Below are 23,126 nucleotides of genomic sequence, written 5' to 3'. Positions count from 1 at the left end.
ACCAGAAAAGTTATGCGGGGTAACACATTTTTAATGTCTTATTTTGATGTAACTTCGTATTTATAGAAAAACTGTAAGAACTGTTCAAAAAAACACCCATTTACTCTTTCCCAGATCTACTGATTATTGGTATTTTGCTCCATTTGTTCTTTTTTCCTCACTGCAGAGCACTTTGTTGACATCTTGTCCCTTTATACATAAATATTTCAGCGTTTATGTCCCAAGAACAAGAGTTTTCAAAGTGATACATTTTTTATCAAACCACAAAGTTAACATAAAATCAGAATAAATTAAAAAAATACATTAACTACAAAGAAAAATACTCTGACTTCATTTTGCCCAAGAGAGGGGTTTTTTGGCCTGTTTTGCTTACTGTGATACTCCCAGACTCTACCATAGTGCTTGTGCACACAGCAGGGGCTCGACAATACCTATTAATTTCTTAATTATGGCGTGATACTATACTGACTGCATTTTTAAAAAGATTTTATTTACTTATCTTAAAGAGAGATAGAGATTGCAAGCAGGGGGATGAGCAGAGAGAGAGAGAGAGAGAGAATCTCAAGTAGACTCTGCACTGAGCATGAAGCCCAACATGAGTCAAGAGATCATGACCTGAGCTGAAATCAAGAGTCAGACGCTCAAGGGACTGAGCCACCCAGGTGCCCCTACTGACTACATTTCTAAGCAAAGTATTTCTAAAATAAAGCATAGGCAATAACAGCAATATATTCAAATCATTTCTTTATTTCCTATAATTTATAGTTCCCCAGTTACAAAAAGGAAAAACTTTCAGATGTAAAGGACTCCTAGGAAATTCAATTTTTAAGATGAGACAAAACAGATTACAGTGTTAAGCAAATTCATGGGTGGACCTGTTCTCTTCACAGGTAGCGGTTCCTGATGTATTCTCGGTACATGGAAGTGTCTTCTCTTCCAAGGGGCTGCATGATACCTTGACTGGCCTGGATGTGGGCTTGGAAGATCTCTGTAGATTTTCTGTCTACTCTTGGAGGCTGAACTTCATAGATGTTGTCTTGTGAGAAAGCAGAGATAGGTGTTCTATAAAAGAGAAGAGAAGACAAGGCTACATTGAAGAAAACAAAGTGAAGGACCCACAGGGAGCTATGGTCTCAAAGCATTCGAGAGCCATGGACCTTGACCATGCAGACTTAATAGCAGTAAGTGGGGGTAGTGACCTCCCCTGTACCCTCTAAGCTGGCTTCCTCTCCTGCCCAGAGGACAGAGCTGGCCCAGCACCTGCCCAGGCAGTCTTCCCTGAAGCACTGGCTAGGTGGGCACCCCTTCTCTGTTTCTGCAGCCCCGGGCCCACCTATGTCTGTGCACCATCTGTCTCCCTCACATGACTGGACTAACTTTAGGTGGCGGCTGCACATTCTTTGCTCCTTGACACATCATAGGAACTCAATGTGTTTTTTTGTATATTAATTTTGTATCCTGCAACTTTATTGAATTCGTTTATTAGTTCTAACAATTTATAGTTTTTAAAGGAAGATTCAGTAGGAATCCGCCAAGTAAGGGATACAAATTCCTTCCTCACATTGATAAGAAGAGCAAATGAGTTTATACAGATAAAGTGCTCACTTAGCATAATGCCTGGCACACTGTAAGTGCTCAGTAAATGTGCACTACAATTAATAATTACAGGTGCATAATTCCTTATCTGCAATTCTGAAATCCTAAAAGCTTTAATAACCAAATGTTACTTTGATGGTAAAACCTGACCCAACTGAAATTCATTTGGTGGCATATCCTCATTTCCTAACCTGAACCAACAATACTCACCCCACTTTGTGTGAATATTAATGTGTTTAATTATCAGACAAGTCCTCAGATCACACTGCGGATGTACCATCCTATTATGCTAACACCCCCAAAATTGTAAATTCTGAAACACATCTGGCCTCAGGCTTTTGACAAGAGATTGTAGATCTGTAAGAAGCAGCTTCCTTCCTTTCTGGGGTATTGAAAAGCATCCAAGAATCTTTTTATTCAAAAATATCCTTCCATTCCCAACCACCCAGCCTAACTTAAGGCATGAAATTTCCTTCTACCCACTGGAGAAGGTGCTGTCTCCAGAAAGGCCTTGTCAAAATGCAGTTTGGTGTCTGACACAGCCTTTACTCATTGAAGATTGAGCACCTACTGGTTATTACATCCTCAGCTGAGAGCAGGCCTTCAAGGGATGAGTCAGTCAGCCCAGTCAGGTGTGATGCAGAGTGAGCATGTGTGTACAGTGTGAATGGAAGGTCAAGAAGGGGCCACTGATGGGGAGGACAGTCAACAAAAATGGTGTTGTGAGGGACTGGTGTACAATGACAACACACTCCACCACTTACCCCAGGGCTGGCCCTGTGGGGGGGGGGGCACTTCTTACACCAGGGCACCAAGATAACACAGACAGAGAAGATCCGAAGAATCTATTCTCTGGGCTGGACCCTAGCTTTGCCCACTGTACCAAAGTGTCAGGAAGGCATCCTGGATGCACGGCTGTTTCGTTAGCTGGGACCCCAGCAGCTGGGGAAGATTCTCTGCTGTCAGGAGCAGAATTGGGCCTCAGCCCCAGCTACGTCTGTACTTGGAATGTCAACATTTCAAAAGACATCAGGAAGTGCAGACATACAGTAGAAGACAAGAGTTGTACAGTAAACGCCCCCATCCTCTTAGGACACATCACCATCAAATGGGGGTCTTTCTTACCCAGAAAACAGTCAAGGTAGCTCACTGTGCTTTGTCTTACCTGGAATGCTAACACACCCTGCCATGGCTGGAGATGTATTAAATTACATTAAAATAAAACATAACTGGAGGTGGAATATTCTTTCTGGAAGCCAACCTCAATTGTTTTCACCTCAGGATAATATATCTCAACTCAAATTTGGTATATAGTTTGTGAAGTACTCCCATTTTTTTTTAAAGCACTTAAATAATGTCATACTATCTTAGAATGTAACCTTATTTAAGTAAATAAAAACCAAAGGAAAATGATTTACTCAAAGTTAAAAAAAAAAAAAAAAGGATGAAGGTGAAAGAATCCTGAGATGTCTGCATCTCAATCTGTCCTCTAGCCTGGCTGCAGCGCTTTCTTCAAAATACACAAGTTAGTTATTCTGATGTCTGTGGAGAACACATTATAATGGTGAACAATTAGGATGATTAATAATATGAACTCTTGGGGCGCCTGGGTGGCACAGCGGTTAAGCGTCTGCCTTCGGCTCAGGGCGTGATCCCGGCGTTATGGGATCGAGCCCCACATCAGGCTCTTCCGCTATGAGCCTGCTTCTTCCTCTCCCACTCCCCCTGCTTGTGTTCCCTCTCTAGCTGGCTGTCTCTATCTCTGTCGAATGAATAAATAAATCTTTAAAAAAAAATAATATGAACTCTTCTCCTCAACTTTCCCTCACAAAAACATAGCAACTCTCCAATCATTGACATAATTCACATTGAAATGCTAGAATTCTTTAATGGTAGATAATATTCAGGATCAAACCTTTTTAACCTAAACCTTTAAAATGAAGACTCGATTAGGGTTTTTAGAGATTGTCATCAAAGTACCAGCCATAGAGAGCAACCACTCCTAAACCACACCATCTACACCTGTCTGGGATCTTCCCCTTCTTAAATCCCTTTTACACATATGACCTTCCTTAATTTTCACACTCATCCTGGAGGCAGGAAGCACTGGGATCATACCCTCCATGTCACAGAGGAGATATTTAAAGTCAATCTAAAAATGGGACTAATGGTTTCTGTCCTGTCTTTGAAGCCAGGCCTTTGCCCAGAACCCTTTGTTCATTAATGATGACCTCTCTGGCAGAAATCACACCAGACATCCAAGAGATGTAGGAAGATACCGTCTGGGCACTAAACCTCCATGAGTTGAGAAAGGGGAAATGCTAAGTGACCAAGGCATTGTTTGATCCTTCAGAGGCCTCGGCTGACTATGCAGGTGGGCCGGCTGTGGAATGTCATAGCACAACCGCCCATGGATGTGGGATTCAAAGTCTCTATTAAACAACAAAGTTGTAATATTACAATGGTTATTATTGGACTGGGGCCAGAAAGATGCTGAAGAGATACCCAATATTGTTGGCATAATCAGAAAAATGAGGAGGAAGAAACCCATTCACGCAGAAACTTTTGTTTCTTCATTTTACTCAGACGTCAAGAAGCCAGTTACAACGACCTCCCCACGGGCTTAAGGCAGTAGTTCTCCAAGTGTGGTCCCCAGACCAGGAGGCTTAGCATCACCTGGGAACTTGCTAGAAATATAAATTCTCAGGCCCTACTCCAGGCCTACTGAATCAGAAACTCTGAGGGTGGGGCCCAGCAAAGATGTTTAGCTCGGCCTCCTGGTGATTCTGACACTTGCCAAAGTTTGAGACTCTTTGGTCTAAGAGACTGAAATGTATCTAAAATGCTAAAGAAGATCTTGTTTGTGGTCAGTCAGCAGCACTGAACACTTCAAGCAAGAAATCTCTTTTCAAATCATGTACTATCACTAACCCTCCATCAAGAAGCATAATTTGACATTTAATTGTAAATATACGAGCAGTCATATTAGATACACCACACATTTCCTAATGAGGAGATAGTCTGATTTCCCGGTAGCTTACACATTTCCCAGGTGGGAAAGAAATACAAAAACATCCAAGAACCCCACAAGGGGCTGCTGGTCAGCACCTTGTCTCTGAGGGTATTGGAGAGAGATGGATAACCCAATAGTTCTTTCAATACTACACGGAACAGTCTTCTAGCTTAGATGGCATCTGTTTCTAGCTAAAAAGACCAGTATTTAAACACTAAATGATGTGGAAATCATGAAACTACTTTCTTTTATTCATTCCAGTAGAGCAAGCTGGCTTATTACTGCACTTTCATGGTGGAAAAAATGGTTCCACTTTTCTCTCCTGACCACAAACAGAGGGAATTTTGTTTTCCACTTCTCCTCACAGCCCCCAAAGGGATAAGATCTCCCTAACTCCAATGCCAGTAGTATTTCTGGAGATAAAATATTATAATTACAAATGTGCAGGCTCATTTCTTTCATCTGCAGAACCTAGTTCCATCTTCAAAGAAGAGCTCTGTATTTCCCCTCAAGGAATGTTACAGTCTTATTTAAAATAACATATTTGCCAGTTCATTTATGGGCTGCTTAACCCATACTGCTCGGTGCGCTCAAACACCAAGGATCGATGACACGTGGCCTTCACTGCAGTTCCCATTCACAGAAAAGAAAGACTTCAGGCAGAAATTTATAAGACGTACCATGTTTTTTAAAGAAAATACTTATTGGTGCCCTTTTATGCTCTTTCTTAAATGTGGAATTACTCACTTGGTTATACTATGACCATGTCTGACAATAACCCTATCTTACCCTTGGATGCAGAACTAATGCTTGAGTCCCTTTTAAAGTTCAATTCCTATTGAGGCTTTTCTCCCAACACATACTGAATACTCAGTAAACATGCTGATCTGACAAGAGAATAATTGGTCAGACTGAAATGTCTTCTGAATTTAGTTATGTCCCGGTAATTTGTGGCTGGTGATAGAAAAACAGGACAATATTTGTATAATTTCAACAATATTATACATGTGAGACTTTTGCATATATTAAAATCTTCTATTTTTCCTACGATTAGCATTTTGGCCTACATCAAACCCCATTTGGCATTTCCAGAAAATTTAGTAATGGTTCTGGTCACAGAATATCTTTCCCTTCTGGGGCACCTGGGTGGCGCAGTCGTTAAGCGTCTGCCTTCGGCTCAGGGCGGGATCCCGGCATTCTGGGATCGAGCCCCACATCAGGCTCCTCTGCTAGGAGCCTGCTTCTTCCTCTCCCACTCCCCCTGCTTGTGTTCCCTCTCTCGCTGGCTGTCTCTCTCTGTCAAATAAATAAAATCTTAAAAAAATATGTATATATCTTTCCCTTCTGTTGCTATCACAAACTCCCAGTTTTCTGTTTCTTTCACAGCACCAAACGATTCTTTGTGGGTCATAACTGATCATTAGGTCATTTCCTCTGCTTTCCAAGAGAAAATATAGCAAGGTCAGGTTCAAAATTGATCAGATGCTCTGGTCTCAGTGAAGCAAAACCTCAGCAAATGCCTTAAAAGCACCAGCCCTTGATTATTAGTCTATTTGGCTTTCTGCAGGTCTTATAATTACTATTAGAAAATAATAGCCCTTATCACCTAACCAGCAGAAGGACCTATGTTATACGTCACCATGAAATAAATTTCTCTCCTTCTAATCTTTACTACTGCTCAGAGCATTCAGCCCTCGGTGTGTGGATGCCAATCTAACATTTCTTTTTTTTTTGATCGTCCATTGCTTCTCTTTGGTTGCCTTATTAGGTTACTTGTATCCTTCCAATAATGTACTCATATATTGAAGCCTAATCATGAATCTATTTTATCAAGATGATGTGGTGAGAATGTGTTTATTCTACCATGTGAAAAAGTCAAGAGAATGTATCCAATAAGGTACTCGTATATTGAAGCCTAGTCATGAATCTATTTTACCAAGATGATTGGTGAGAATGTGTTTGTTTGCTTTATCATGTTAAAAACTCAAGAGAATGTTGCATATTATTCACATTCTGTGCATAACTATAGACACCTAAATCCAAAATGTAGCTTTCAAACTGTACTTGTCCAATATGGTAGCCATTAGCCACATGTGGCTATTTAAACTTAACTAAAACTAAATAAAATTTAATTTCAATTAAATTTCAAGTGTCTGATAGCCACACATAGCTAATGGCCACTGTCTGACACAGTGTCGAGATCAAATATTTCCATCATCACAGAACGATCTATTGGACAGACTGTTTTTGAACCTATTTCCTATTATTTTTTCCTCACAAATTCTGGGTAATTTTAGGTCTTTCTAGCCCATTACCCTAATATAACTCTGTATGGTATTTATCACTCTCTGATCTTTTATTTATGTATTTATATACTTACTAGGAATATGAACCCCATTTTGATCACCTCTTTATCTCCAATGCCCAGAAGAGCACTCGGCATATGGTTAAGTGCTCAAAAGTTATTCACTGAATGAATGAATGATGTCTGGTTAAGGAATAAGATTTTACCTTGGGTTTCTAAATTCAGAACCTGAATACAGTGTGATCTGAATTACTTGAGATAATAGGGAAGCTAGGGTTTCCCATCAGAAGCCTTATTCTTCAGTTCCTTTCTTCAGATAATCCGTAAGTGGACAAGGAAACTGAGGGCAAGCTGCAGTGCCTTCTAGAAGGATAAAGCTATCAAAGTTGCTCAGAAAACAATGGTGAGGCAGAAGGGGTGGGTCCTTATCCTCTAGAGGTGAGAGAACAGTGACTCAGGCAGATTAACAAAGTTCTAAATGGGCTGAAATCAAGAGGAATGTGTCAATCTTCAAATCACCTCTAATACAACAAAAGGCAAAATACACCCCTCTAATCTGGGATCCGAGAAAGCAGGCTCTGTCTATACTCACTTTTACATATCTGTCGTGCCAATTCCAACACCGGAAATATGGGTAAGCACTCGTGGTTTGCTGCCTTGCCCCTCTAGGGCACTTTCACGTGTCTTCGGGTATATACATGTGATACCATAGAGTGAAGGTGACGGGCTTGAGGGGAAAGTGCTTACCCATGTAATAGGAAATTAAACCATGTTAGTACCTGCTGATGACATTCTAAACATTGTCAAGGTAAAGAAATTAATTTTGTTTTTATTCCTACTAAAAGACAAGTCTATATTAACATACAAAATGTTATGAATCTATGGAACCCATGGGTGGCTCAGTCAGTTAAGCCTCTAACTCTTGATTTCGGCTCAGACTGTGATCTCAGACTCATGAGATGGAGCCCTGCGTCACGCTCCATGCTTAGCGGGGCGTCTACTTCTCTTCCTCTCCCTCTGCCCCTCTGCTTGTGCACACAAATGCTCTCTCTCAAATAAATAAATCTTTTTTTTTAAATGCTATCAATCTAATATATGATCCCTAACAAAGTCCAATTATTTCAGCCTTATTATGCCATTGAAAGCTAATGAGCATGTCACAGAATAATGAACAAATCTGATTTCTTTATATACAAACATTTCCAAATCCTTTTAATAGCTGCTATTATAACAAGATGATTGGGCTGTCCTCCAGCAGAGACCTGAAAGCGAGGTTGGAAATCTCATTGGCAGGTTAAAATTCATTAAGGAGAAGATGACAATAATGCCAGTCTTTAAACAATCCACCAGGGAAGAAGCAAACAGCGGTGATGAGAAGGGAAGCGAAGAATATAATCGGTGATGGTAGAACATAAAATGTATAATCTCACAGACCAGAGAGGCAGGCTGTCCGGTCTGTAGAGGAGGCCCTTCAAAGGCTGAGCAGTAAGGAAGCTCGACTCCACACAGTAGACTAGGTCTTTTCAGATTGTGACAGGAGAGGAGTAGGTGGCTGTTTTGGTAATGAAGAGAGCACGAGGACAGCACAACCCTGCTAGGTTGTGTTTCTCAAGCACTCCTCCCAGCCTTCAACCTGTCGGGGAGCCACATCAAGGACAGGCCACCCAGAAAAGCACAGCAGTCTCACAGAAATGGAAGAGTTTATGGCTAAACCTAAGCAACAACAACACAGAACAATTATTTATAGAACACGATGACCTTCATAGATCTCAAAAAATGCATGCATTTGTCATGTCTAAGGCTGCTAAACTGTTTCTTGAAGACTCATTTTTCATTTTTCATCAGATCCACTAGGTGAAGAAACAGCATTGACACACAAACATGCTACATATATAGATAAAATGTTTATATATAATATATACTGATGCCCATATACAGTAAAATACAATAGATATTTATGCTTACATACATTATATACATACATGTATTCTTCAACACAATGCTGGGGGAAGGGCAATCCATATATTTCAACCCTCCCCACAAAATGATGTACTTCACATGAGCCCATGTGAACTCATCTGTACCACATCCGTTTTGTGGACATTTACAATGTGCAGATACTAGAACAAAAGCATAGCTGATGAGCATCCGGGGTAATGGAGCCAGTAAATCTAGATAAAATACTGTAACATTTACTATTTCTTAGATAGAGTTGGAACATCTTGTGCTTAAAATGTGACTCTTTATGTTGTCATATATAAAAGAATCAATGTGATACACACAAGGGCCTTAGAGGCTGTTACAGGTTTGTCAGGGTAAAGTTTTTGGTGACATTACATCACTGCCCTATATATATGTCAATTAAATATAAAAAATTAACAATGTTTACCCAATATTTACCATGGAAAAACAACTGTGCTTCAGAACTATCAATGCATTTCACATTTTTATTGCAAAATAAAACACAGATACAGAAAACCGCACAAAACAGACGCATAGAAATATCATAAGGTGAACACCACCCAGATCAAGAAACAGAAATTTTGGCAGCTAAGCCCCTTCCATGTGCCTCATTCCCATCAAAACCATAGTAGCCATCATCCTGACTTGTAATCACTTCTTTGCACTTAAAAAAAAAATGATTTTTTCATTCAAATGTGCATCCCTAGACTTTGTTTAATCTTGCCCATTTTCAAAAGCATAATATGCCTTTTAATCTACAGATTCTTGCTCCTTTCTTTTCCTTACAATTAATCAGTTGAAGAATCCAGGTTGTAGAGTTTCTCTCAGTCTGGATTTTGCTGACTGCATATTTATAATACAGTTCAAAATGTTCCCCTGTCCTCTATATTTCTGCAAGTCAGCAATTGTATCCAGAAGCTTGGTGGGAATTTGCTTCAATTGCTTTGGCAAGTCTATAGGTGGTGGTGTGCTGTTTCATCACGGGGGCCATACTATCTAAGTTGTTTATCTCTTTTGATGTTAACAGCCAATAATGCTCAATGCCTACATCTGTTAACACTGGGACTACCAATGCTAATTATTTCTTTTTCATTAATTAGTGTAACACTGTTATTTTTTTCTTTTTAAAGACATTTCCCCTCACCTCTTACTTGGTTATCCGGTGGTATAATTCATATGCTTCAAAGTGTCATATGCTTGATTCTTTTCCCTTTATTTTCCAGTTTTCTGGATAATGAAATGGTTCCCTATAGTCCTTCCAAAGTGATCAGGATTTTAAAAAAAAATTATAAACTCATGGATGTAAACATATTTGATGAGTCCCATTCCACTGCAATTATTATTATTATTGAAGTTCAAATTATCTTATCTTTGTCCAGTGGGAGCCTCTTCAAGTTCACTCCTAAGGCCTCTTGATATGACCCCTGCAATCTTTAATAGCTCTCTTGCTATCTGGACTGACAAGATGTTCCAGGATCCTTTTGTCCATTTCCTAACACTGACTTGGAATCAGCTACTTCTTCCAGAGCTCTGCTCCTTTTAGTGGGGAATTGGTATTTCAAGACCACAATGTGGCGACTAGGGACTCTCCTTGTTCCTGGGCCACTGTATGCATGTACCTACACATTTACCTGTGTGCATTTATGCCATGCTGGGGGGAATCCTGCTTCTTAGGGACAAAAAGATGACAGAATTAGAACAGCCCATAATTATTTATTTGATTTATCCCACACTGAACCTACATTAGCACTGGAATAACAATACTATTGCCACTGATATGATTGCTGAATATGCTCCCTCTGCCTGTGCTCCCCGCAGCACCTCCCCATTTTTTCACATACTATACTCTCCCCCTTTTAATCTGCATTTTGATTCTGTAAGTTTACAATTCACAGTGCTTTATGTCACTGCCTCACTAGTCATTTTGATTGTTTAAAGATCCTTCATCCCACAGGAAGGCCTCATGGGAACAATACGCCAAGTTCCTCTTTGTAACCGTTTGTCTCTGCTTTTCATGCTTAAAAGATTGGGAAATGACATCCTCAGCTCACATATCTTTCCCTTGAGAATCCTAAATATATTACTCCATTTTTTTTAATATAGAGAGTTGCATGTAAGAAGTCTGAGGATAATCTAATTTTTTTTTCCCCTTAGAAGTCTTTCCTTTGGTTTAGATATCTAAAGGATTTTTTTTTCCTTTAAAGTCTAGTTTACTTACTATACCATATCATTCTGGGTTACCATTCTCATGTATGTGGTATGCTCTCTCAAGATATAGTTTTAAGTAGTTATTTCACAAGGTTTTTTGGCATTACAGTTTTTAGTATTTTTTTTTTATCTCTAAGATTTATTTATTTATTTTAGAGACAGAGAAAGTGGGGGGTGAGGAGGGGCAGGGGGAGAGGGGGCGAGAGAATCTCAAGCAGACTCTCTGCTGAGAGCGGAGCCCAACACAGGGCTCGAGCCCATGACCCTGAGATCATGATGTGAGCTGAAATCAAGAGTCTGATGCTTAATTGACTAAGCCACCCAGGCACCCCTAGTATTTTTGTTGTTGTTGTTCTCTTGCTTTATTTTTCTTCTTCAAGACTCCTATTATCCATAGTAAATCTTCTTTGCCTATTGCCAGTATCTGACACTTTCTCTTAAATCTTTGTTTTTCTTCATTTCTTTTTGAATTTTTAAGTTTTGTATTTTAAGCACATTTTGAAATAGCACGCTTCAGTTTTGATCTCTTTTACTGACGTCTTCCTGGCATGCTTTCACGGTCTGCGGGGAAACGTCCCTGTTCTGCCTTCTTCTGTTCTTCTCATAACTTTATACGGCATTGGATCTTGATACTTTTCTGACACTCGTTATGCAAAATGAGTTTTCCTGAACCTTTAGAAGGTGTAGTTCAAGAAAGTCTGACTGACTTGACAGAACTCCCTCTTTGGTTGTTTTTGTGAAGTATTCAAAACCATGGCACACTGCTTTCTGAGATGTCCCGCACCTCTCCCCTCTCTCCACTTTTCTCTTTCCTTCATGTCCACTGTCATTGTCCTGCTCAATTTTGACTCCATGGGGAATCAGATGGGTCCCCTGACCCGGAAGGGCTTTGGTTGTTTGGTTTCAAACATTTATGTGGCCTAGAGTGCCTCAGCTCCTTTCAGAATCCACCCAGAAATCCCTGCACTCAACTAGTGCTGAATCGGGTAAAACCCCTCCCAGTTCCAGCTGCTGTGCTCAAATTGGCCTGCACTGATCTCTAGTGCGTTCCTGTTAGCTATTCAGTTGTGTCAGACACCCTGTTGTTCCTTGCCTGCTTCTCCCTCTCGTACAAACACTGATAAAATGCAAGTCTGGTGGCTCTTCGTGGTTTACCACCATGGGCTTATATTTAGGGATTTGTGGGGATATATTATCACGTAGTTTTGAGGTAAATGTCTATGGGTATTTGGTTTTGCTACCTGGTTGTTCAGTTTTATGTGAGGATTCAGAGTTTAAAACTATGTTGGTGCTGTCTTCTTCCCAGAACCAACTAGGCATAGTTATTCATTGGGGGGGGGGGGGGGACAAAGGGAGAGAGTATCTTAAGCAGGCTCCATGACCAGGGTGGCAGAGTCTGATGCAGGGCTGAATCTCAGGACCCTGAGATCATGACCTGAGCCAAAATCAAGAGTCGGGCACTTAACCAACTGAGCCACCCAGGCACCCCTAGGCATAGCTATTTTTAAAAGACTATTTTTCATCCATCTCAAGCTGATCCCTAAACTTGATACATGACTGCCCTGCATGGTTACACTGTCCTTGCTGCCGAGGCAGACACTGCCACAGCACCTCTGCTCATCCAGGGCTGCTCTGGGGGACAGTCTTCTCCAGCTCGATTCCCACTTTGGCTCTGTCCGGACTTGCTCTCCTCCAAGACAGCTGCATACTGCAGGCGTCCAGATATGGCAGCAACTCAGTGATGCAGAGACTAAGAGGAAGTAGGCAGAAGGTGGTGGAGCCCTTAATCTTGAGGTTCACCTGCATCTGGCTAACGAGGCAGTGCCTACATAGCAGCAGCAGTCCAAGCAGAGTAAGGAAAATCAGCTATTCTTTTATCGCAGTGGGCGGGAGATGGCTAGTATTCCAGTTAGATTTGGGCCACGGGGCTTAAGGGACAAGACAGTCCTTCCGGAAGGCTGCCCAAGGACCTTCCTCTGCTATCTGAGCAGGGTACCTTCACCGTGCTTGCCTAGTGGGAGTGACGGCTGCTAACGCAAATGGCAGTCGTACGTTTCCTAATTTCTCCTTCTCCGAGAGTTTTTATTTTCGTTTGCAAGCATTGTATATTGGGAGCAAACAGGTAGTCTTTTTGTATATAGGTCAGTAGACTACAAGAAGCCTCATCTGGACCTGATACAGACAGCTGCACAGAACCTAGAGATCCTGGGCGCTGAAGGGGATGCAGTAACGTGTGGGGGGTGGGGAGTGGGTTCCACTGATAGCACAGGAGTATGCATGGATGACTGGGTGGCTGGAGGGGCAGACTGTGACAGATAACAGTGTTTAGATTCCCCAATATCTACCTGAACTCCCCTTCTAGTGTGCAGGGCCTGAAAAGTGGGGAAAAAAAAAATCCCAGACTCCCTTGCAATTCGGGTTCAAAATGTGGTTTAGGTTCTACTCACCACTTGTCCTACAGGAGGCTTTGACTTAGAACTGAGTCACATGGAAAGAAGCGAGCTCTCAGGTATCAGTTCTATGGACTGCAGCAAAGGCAACGTGTTCTTGAGTTGGCCACGGCAGTGGTGGCTTCCTGGTGAGAGGGGAGGTGGCTGGTGGTGTACCCAGCAGCTACTTGGGACAGTTTTCTGAGGAGGGCAAATACAGAAGCCACTCTGAGGGCTTGCCATATGCTTTGGGGAGTTGTTCCTAAAAGCTTGGTCTAGAGTTTTTCCTTCAGCCCTCCAGTGATTCTGAAAGTCACTTAAAATCTTATAATAAATCACTTTTGGTTTAATCTACCTAGAATGGATTATGTTTTCTGCAACTGATCTCCGACCAACAGAGTCGGCCACTGAACAAAACGCAAAGAGCTCCAGCTCTCTCTTGCTTTACCAAGGGGCAGGCAGCCAGCCTTCCCAGGTGAGCCCTGTTCCTAGATGGTTCTAGCAGGAAGGGGCTACTTCCGGTACTTGGGCGTGCGTATGCTTGCTGCCCAAGGAGACAGAAGGGACAGTCTACCACAAGCACATTTATGAGCAGCAATGCTGGTACCTTCTATGTTTTGGCCATACCCGTTGATATTTTTATTCGTCCACGTATGGCAGAACGACACTGCACATTCTTCCTGAGAACTGTCAAATAAAAATGTCATTTTTGTTTTTAAAAGAATGTTTGGGTTTAGAGAAATGAAGCGGGATGATTTTCAGATCTAAAATATGTAAAATGCTTCTAATTTAGGATGCAATTTATAAACTGTATGGTTTCCCTCCCATTTGTAGCACGCGTTATCTTAGTATAAAAAAAAAATTCAGTTTTTCCTCTGTTTCAGCTATGTTTTATTACAAACACCAGAAGAGCAGCCAGTGATATTTGGCTGCATTGTTTTGCAGGCTATAACTTGAACATGTCAGCTGTCGTATAATGAGAGCACACTTGGCTTTGAGCCACAGGCAGCAGGGGCTGGTTATCCTGCACAGCACTGGGGCTGTCCTGCCAACAAAGGACAGGGTGCGCACCAAGCACATGAGACCTGTTCTCAGAGGGCAAAGAATGTGACCGCACCTCCCAGAGTCAGCCCTCCCTGCCTGCATGCAGGCCCGGACTCTCCCCCGGGGCAACTCGGGGCAACTGGTCGTCCATCAGACATTACACAGTGACCTCTGGGAATAATCTGTCCCTTCGGTCCTCAAATTTCCTGGAAAAGCAGCAGCAGTGGCCTGTTACTCCTGAAAACTCAGGCCAATGGGTTACAGGAATGGTCATGTGTCTTCTCTCCCTCAGAGGTGAGGACACCCAACTTATATGCTTCATGCCCACTCAGATATATTTACCTTTTCAATTTACCAAATGCTACCACCGAGTTTGCTATATCACACATTACATCTCTTGTATCCTGCATCTTTTTTCTAATAAACTTTTTGTTTTAGAATCTCTTAAGACTTGTAGAATCATCGTGCCTAGTGCAGAGTTCCCACATAGCCATACCCAGTTTCCCTAATTATTAACACCTTCCAGGAGTCTGGGACCTCTGTGGCCATTGATGAACTGATATTGACACATTATTATTAGCTAAAGTCCATACGTGTCCTTTTCCTGGTCCAGGGTCCCATTCAAGATCCATTACATTTAGTCGTCATGTCACCTTAGTTTCTTCTTGGTGGTGACAGTTGATTTTCCTTGTCTTTGATGGCCTTGATAGTTTTGAAGAGTACTTAGCCTGTATCTTTTCAGAGCTGTCCTTCACTTTACTAACAAGCAGAATCAGAGAAAATGCTCTTTTGGAAGGAGGTATCAGACGGATCATGAGCCTTCAAAACCTAACTGTCGCGAGTTTTCAGGAAGACTCCTATGGCTTCATCTCTGTCAGCGTTCATCTGTGATGGAATGTTGGGTGTGCTGCGCAATGGATATGTGGACAGCTGCTGAGGGAACGCCTATGGAGCAGGGGCTCCCCAACCTGGCTGATCATTACATTCAAGAGGAGAACTTTATAAAGCAGATTCCCAGCCCTAGCCCAGATGTACTGGATCAGAATCTCTACCCAATAGGGTCTTAAATTCTGTATTTTGTATCTCTTCAAAAAATAATAATAATTATGCTAATTATGGTTTTAATATAGAAATTTATAAAGCATGGCCATAGTCTGTTAGTATTATTAATATAAATAAAAGTATATATGTAGAAAATTTAAAGAGTAACCAAAAGTCCAAAATGAAAAGTGAATGCCTCCCTATAATCTACTTAACCATTTTCTAGGGATATTTTGGTTGTTCCATTTTTATTGCTGTCTTTTGTTTGCTTTGGGATTTGTATTCCAACAAGTTTCCCAAGATATTCTGGTGTCATCAGAAGGCTGGAACCCAGCACTACAGAAGAAATTCACAATTCAGCTATGGAGGGACAGAATGGCCCTTTCAGAATGACATCCTTTATAAAATCATAAAGCCCTGCTCTTCCCCTTCCTCCCCTGAACAAGTTAGCTCGAAAGCCATTAGATGGGGCAGAGCAAGGAGAGGCAGCCTGTGACAGCCTGTGGATGTCTGAGCCCAGTGGGCTGAAGAGGGCATCCACACCGGTAGGGAAGGCTCGCAGTGGGGAATCAGAGCCCAAGCAAGGTAAGGAGGGTGTCCCTACAGAGGGCAGGTTGAGGGGAGTTAAGGCCTGAGTAGATGAGGAGGGTATCCATGTGTAGGGGCAGCCTGAGGTGGTGTGTCAGGGCCTGAGCAGGGAGAAGCAGGTATGGGTGTCCATGGGAAGGGGTGACCTGGGGCCCAAGGGGATGAGGAGGCCATTCATGAGGTTGGGTACCTCTGCAATGGAAGTCTGAGCCTGAATGGAGGGTGTCCATATGGGGAAAAGGGCAGATGTAATAGTGATGGGAGACTGATAATATCAGAGGGATTAATCAAATAAATAAACATAATAAGGGTAACAGGAGCCAAGTTTCTCACTGTTGAAGAAAGAAGTCACTAACATGGAAAGGGAAAGGACAGAAACCCTGGATACACTACAATTAGAGTATCAATATGAACTCACAGATTTAAATATATGTATATGTAAGTTTACTACATTTACAAATATATATACTTCCATCATGTAATATATAAAAATAGATTAGTATATACTTGTATATACATATATGAATATTTGCACACATGTCTGTATTTATACATATATCTATACATAGTTACATAGATACATATGCAAATGTGTGCATGTCTTTTGAGTGGGCCTGGGAGCAGCAACACCCCAATAGCAACAGACACACCTAGTGCCCAGACCCTGGCTTTTATACCATTTCCCACTAAAAAGAACCAGGGATCCTTGGAGAAATGACTGATCTCAGGGCTGGGGCAGGCAAAGAACATGATGAGCTTAGAACATCTTGTGCCAGAAATCAAGGGAAGTGTTCAAAGAATGATGAGGACATGTCCAAAGAACACAGGAGGCAGGCTGAAGGGGCTCAGGTGAAACTTGGGACGATTTGAGCATCAAAATAAATGACAGTAACAGATTATATCCCATTTAATAAAATAGGAGGCCAAGACCTCACACTGCGAAAAATAACTGAAAAAGTTGTAAGTTTCATAAAGAACAGGATATTGACATAGTTTCAAAGTATCTCCCGCAAAATATTCATTGATTAAAAGAAAAAAGATCAGCTTCATAAGGGGAAAAGCCCAGAAGATACCACTTTTAACCAAGGGATGGAAATAAAGATCATTAGTAATGGGACAAATTGAAATCGTGTGCCACCTGATAGGATGAAATGGAAAGAACCCACCATCATTTCTGTGATATTCCTGCATGTATTCATTTTGTACCTTAAGTCCACAAATATTTACTATGTCACAGTTTCTGGGGGATCAGGTGATTGTGGCTGAAGTCAAATAGTCGGCCAGGGTGACAGTCAATTCAAGGTTTAGCCAGGGCTGGAGAATCTCTTCCAAGCTCACTCAACATTGTTGGCAGGCCTGTTTCTCACTGGCTGTTGGCTAGACGTTTCAGTGGCCGTGAAGGCTGGTTGGTTGAAGGGGCTCAGGTTGACATGGGGCTGCTCATGACATGGAAGCTTGCTTCACACAGAGCAAGTGATCCAAGAGATCCCTTCACAACTTAATCACTTCCGCTATACGCTCTGGGTCGCAAAGATCAACCCTCGGACCCGGTGGGAGGAGACTATATAAGGGTGGGGATAACAGGAGGTGGGGCCAATTTGAAGGCTGGCTATCACATTGCTGAGGGTTCATAACCTGAAGATAATCATGACAAACCCAAATCCTTGGCTATTCTACAAAATAATTGGCTTGTATCTGTCAAAGTGTCAAAGTCATGAAAATCAAGGAAGAATGGGGAACTGTTCCAGAGTGAGAGAGACTAAAGCTACGTGACAACTAAACGCAATGTGAGATGCGAAACCAGATCCTTTTGAGATTAAGGACATTACTGAGATGACTGGCAAAAACTTGAATAGGGTCAGGGTATTAGATGGTAGCAATGTATTGATGTTCATTTCCTCATTTTACTAGAGTGTAAATTGTGATTTTGTTGGAGAATGTTCTTATTTATAGGAAATACCCACTCAAATGCTAGAGAGGGAGACCATCAGGTCTGAAACTTACTCTCGAATGGTTTGGGGAGGGGGATGTTCTTCTGTAATTGCAACTTTTAGGTAAGTTTGAGATTGTTTCCATATTAAAAATGTATATAAATTAGAAGGACCTATGACAGAAATTTAAGTGTCTAAGGGAGAAAATCCTAATTCTACTATGGGTAGAATTACATGATGGTAATTTTTTATACACCAAAAATGTGTGAATATTGGTAATTCCATATGGTTCAACCTAATACAAGAATACCCCAATAAACTAATCAATATCAAAGATAATGAAATTATGGGTTTCAATAAAAATACAAAACAATTCACAGTGCCCTTTTGAGCATCTCTCTCCTGCAATCACTCACTCACTCTTTGTCTAGCGTTCCTAGCGTCTGCCTCTCTGTAGACTCCCTTTGATCAGCACACAGAGAAGCTGTTGGAATAACTTGATCTTAGAAACAATTTCCTGATTTCACATTCCCCTCCAGATATGCTCCCATTTCTTTGCACTCCTTCACAGCATTTTTTGAAAGAATGGTTTCTAGTTCCCATGTTCTCTTATACTCACTCCGCATTTTCCCCTAAACTCACCCTAAATGGGTTTGCAAAGCTACCACCCATAAACATTTGCTCATCAAGGTCACCAAGAACTTTCCTGCTGATTTTTCTGTCTTCAACACTGCTGCCCACTCCCTCCTTCCGAGACATTTTCTTCTCTTGGCTTCTGTGAAACCACATTTCTCTTGAGTTTCCTTTTTCCTCTTTGCTTGTATCCTCCCCCCTACAACTCACCCTCCAGAAAGCATGCACAGTCATCTTTTACAGATGTGAACAGGAGCATGCCACTCTACTGAAAACCCTGCAGTGGCTTCTCACTGGACAGGGGAATGCTAAGCTCTCGTGGGAGCTCCTGTGAGATCTGGCCCCTACCCATGCCCCCTCCATCCCACACGCATCCCTCTGGACCTCTCACGTAGCCTTTGCCTGCTTCTCAAACCCACCAAGCTTGCTCCTACCCTGCTCTTCCATGCATGTCCTCTCTGCTTCAAACATTTTCCCCCAGTCATCTCAGGGCAGATGCCTCCTCCGCATTCCAGTCTCAGCTCATGTGTTAATTCCTCAAAGAGACTCTGCCCTCAAAACTGAATCTAAAACAGACCCCCACCCCTACCTGCCCAATTCTTCTCTCCCATCACACTGGCTTGTGTTTTCAGAGCATCTATCCTAATAGGAAACTATCTTATTTATTCATTTATTCGTTCAGAGCTTGTCTGGCTACCCTAGAACACAAGTGCCTGACTGTCTTGCAGTCTTGTTCTTTACTGTATCTCCAGTGTCTAGAACAGTGACTAACACATGGTAAGTGCTTAATAAATATTTCATGAATAAATGAATAACCTGTTTTCTGTTTCAAACTGCTAATGATCTTAAGCCATCAGAGGTCTCACAGCTATGATAACAATTATAGAATCTAAGAGATGACTTTCCTTCCAAGTCACCTTGTCCACACTCAGATCAAATGAAGAACCTCTTCACAACATGGCTGGCAGAGGTTATCCAGGCTCTGCCTGAGCACCCTCAGTAATGGGAGAACTCACGACATTTCATAATGGAATGTTTCCATGTCATTGCTGAGAGCTCTATGTGTTCGAAAGATTTTTTTCTTCAGTGACCCTAGAACTTCTTCCCTCTACATTCCACTTATATTAGTCCCTAAAGCAACTTAAAAAAGCCCTGCTTCACCTGACAGCGACTCAAATATCACTTGAGGGAGTGATCACATGACTCCTAAGGCTCTTCTCCCAGATAAATACGGGCAGCTATCTCAACACTTCACGTGACATGAAAAATGAACCAACACAGCGTCTGAGGAAGGCCTGCAAAATTTTAGCAACTTGCTTTGAAACAGTAAAACCTTTCTGACATCTTATCTGAAAAATAAAACGTAACAGCGCCCTTGAGTATTCAGAGAACACAGTCTCATTTCTCATGACTGTCCTTCTGCTCTCTGAACACCTGCTCCTGTGCCTCACAGCCTTCCTGATACTGAGGGGCCGCAGCCATCACAGCCAGCCAGGCCCCACAGCATCTTCTCTGAGACAAAGACCTATCCTTGTCAAAATATCATTGTGGCTCTATGTTCTCATTTCTGGATAAATTTTACATTTTAATAAGATGAGAGTGAACTCCTGTGAGGTCACTATTTGCTAATGAGCTTTGTGGCACGGGCTCTTTGCCAAGGGCATTAAACAATTTATTCTATGAGAAAAAAACCAGTTTGGATCTGACTCCCCTTCGGGCTTTCATTGTGTGTGTAGTGCAGGAGGAGGAACAGATGGTTGTGGTTAAACAGGCAACAGCTAGCGCATATCTGTACCTGCGACTTCCATAACAGAGCAAGCACTCTATAAATACTATTGAATGAAAGAGTGAGTGAGTGAATGAAGGAACCAGTAAACCAGAGGGTCTTGGAACTAGTGCTCTAGTCCACACCCTCCTTTTACAGATGAGGAAGAATGGCCGTGACAGGGGATTCAGAGCCCAAGAGTGTCAGATGTGGGACCAGACCCCAGGACTCCTGGTTCTCAGGCTTAGAACACTTTTCACAGATTCATGCTGCCTCTCTTACTGGGCATCTGTGCAAATGAATTTCCAGTTAACTGAATAGGCACACAAGATTTTCTGTTTTGTTTTGTTTTTAATAACTAAGTCATTGTAGACGACTTCCTCATATCCCGGTTCCCCAAAATGATTATTTTAACCAATCACAGTAAGCCCACAACCCTTGGCAGTGACACATTTAAGGACTGGATGTGACCCAATCCTGGCCGCTGAGGCATGAGGAAAAGTCTGCTAAGGAGGTTCAGGGGCTCCCTGATGCTAAGAGGAGACACAGGGAAAACATCCCTCTTCTCCCTTTGGCACTAGCATGTCTGACGGTGGCGCCTGGACCTGCCATCTTGCTGCCACTCTGACGATGAGGATACACTGAGGATAGGAGAGCAGAGAGATGGAAAGAACCTGGCGCTTCACGATCCCATGAAGCAACTCAACCAACCCGGGAGCCTGCCCTATCTGTAATCCTTTGGTGAAGTGAAATTATAAATCATCTTATCATTTAAACCAGTTGGGTTAGGTGTTTTATTATTTGGAGCTGAAAGTATCCTAGGAGATTCAAACCATTTTTTTTTATAGAAACCTTTAAAAAGAGAATATTCGCTTTCTTGATTTCTGAAACAATAAAAAACGAGAAAATGAACATTTCTTCAGCCAATCAGGGATCTCATTCTACTGGCAAGGATTGAGCAAGGCTGTAATGTAGTAATGCTTTGTTTGCCTCGGTGCTGTATACTGACATAAATGGTCAAACATTCTATGCCATTAAGTTCTCACATCTTCTAATCTCAGGACCCCTGTATGCTCTTAAAACCATTCCTGAGGGCCCCAATAACCTTTGGTTTTTATGGGTTTTTATACTGATATTTACCATATGAGAAATTAAAACTAAGAAATTAAAAAATATCTATTCATTTAAAAAGAACAATGGCAAATCTGATAAATGTTAACATAATATGTTTTAATGAAAAATAACTACGTTTTCCAAAACAAAAGAAAATTAGTGACAAAGGAAGTTAATGATCTCTTTAATGTCTTAATACAAGACAATGAAATCCTTAAATCTGTGTCTGGCTGAATCTGTCATGATATGTTGTTTTGGTTGAAGTATATGAGGAACCTCTGTATCAAGATACAGATGTAGTAGGGGCGCCTGGGTGGCACAGCGGTTGAGCGTCTGCCTTCGGCTCAGGGCGTGATCCCGGCATTATAGGATCGAGCCCCACATCAGGCTCCTCCGCTATGAGCCTGCTTCTTCCTCTCCCACTCCCCCTGCTTGTGTTCCCTCTCTCGCTGGCTGTCTCTATCTCTGCCAAATAAATAAATAAAATTAAAAAAAAAAAGATACAGATGTAGTGAAAAGAAGGGGCACATACACCCTAATGTTCATAGCAGCAGTGTCCACAATAGCCAAACTGTGGAAGGAGCTGAGATGCCCTTCAACAGATGAATGGATAAAGAAGATGTGGTTCATATATATAACAGAATATTACTCAGCCATCAGAAAGGATGAATAGCCACCATTTGCATCAACATGGATAGAACTGGAGGGGATTCTGCTAAGTGAAATAAGTCAAGCAGAGAAAGACAGTTATCACACAGTTTCACTTGTATGTGGAAGATAAGGAATAGCACGGAAGACCACAGGGGAAGAGAGGGAAATCTGAATGGGAAGAAATCAGAGAGGGAGACAAACCATGAGAGACTCTGGAATCCGGGAACCAAACTGAGGGTTACAGAAGGGAGGGGTGGGGCAAGGGGTAACCGGGTGATGGTTATTAAGGAGGGCAAATGTTGTGATGAGCACTGGGTGTCATATGCAACTAATGAATTACCGAACTCTACATCAAAAATTAATGATGTACTATATGCTGGCTAAGTGAAGAGAGAAAGAGAGAAAGAGAGAAAGAGAGAAAGGGAGAAAGAAAGAAAGAAAGAAAGAAAGAAAGAAAGAAAGAAACAAACAAACAAACAAACTAACTCTGACCTCAGAGAGATGTGTAGTTAGAAAATGAAGGAGTATTTTAATAATCATTCCAGAAAATTGTGAATATTTTTCTTCAATACTACAACGTGACAAGTTTCTTTCTTTCTTTTGTTTTTTTTTAAAGATTTTATTTATTTGAGAGAGAGAGAGAGTGAGTGTGAGTGTGAGCGCACAAATGGGGGAGGAGGCAGGGGGACAGGGAGAAGCAGACTCCCCGCTGAGCATGGAGCCCACATGGGGCTCCATTCCAGGAACCTGAGATCATGACCTGAGCCCAAGTCAGACGCTTAATTGACTGAGCCACCCAGGTGCCCCTTGCCAAGTTTCTTAAAGGCCAGTTGCAATGGAGCTATAC

General features: G+C 41.8%; 1 protein-coding gene across 1 annotated transcript in view; it reads right to left on the bottom strand.

The window, feature by feature from the left end:
• Positions 1 to 727: 727 nt before the first annotated feature.
• FIG4 (FIG4 phosphoinositide 5-phosphatase) overlaps positions 728 to 23,126 on the bottom strand; it is a 121,622-nt gene continuing 99,223 nt past the window's right edge. Inside the window, exon 23 of the mRNA XM_045798462.2 lies at positions 728 to 1,062. Coding sequence (XP_045654418.1) covers positions 885 to 1,062 — 178 coding nt within the window. The 3' untranslated portion in view covers positions 728 to 884. The remainder of the gene's footprint in view (positions 1,063 to 23,126) is intronic.

The sequence above is a fragment of the Ursus americanus genome, chromosome 11, assembly GCF_024610735.1.
Source record: "Ursus americanus isolate L20-20 chromosome 11, mUrsAme1.1.p, whole genome shotgun sequence".
NCBI classification, from domain to species: Eukaryota; Metazoa; Chordata; class Mammalia; order Carnivora; family Ursidae; genus Ursus; species Ursus americanus.
The sequence above is the reverse complement of the archived record's forward strand: the minus strand, read 5'-3'. Positions and strand labels throughout refer to the sequence as shown.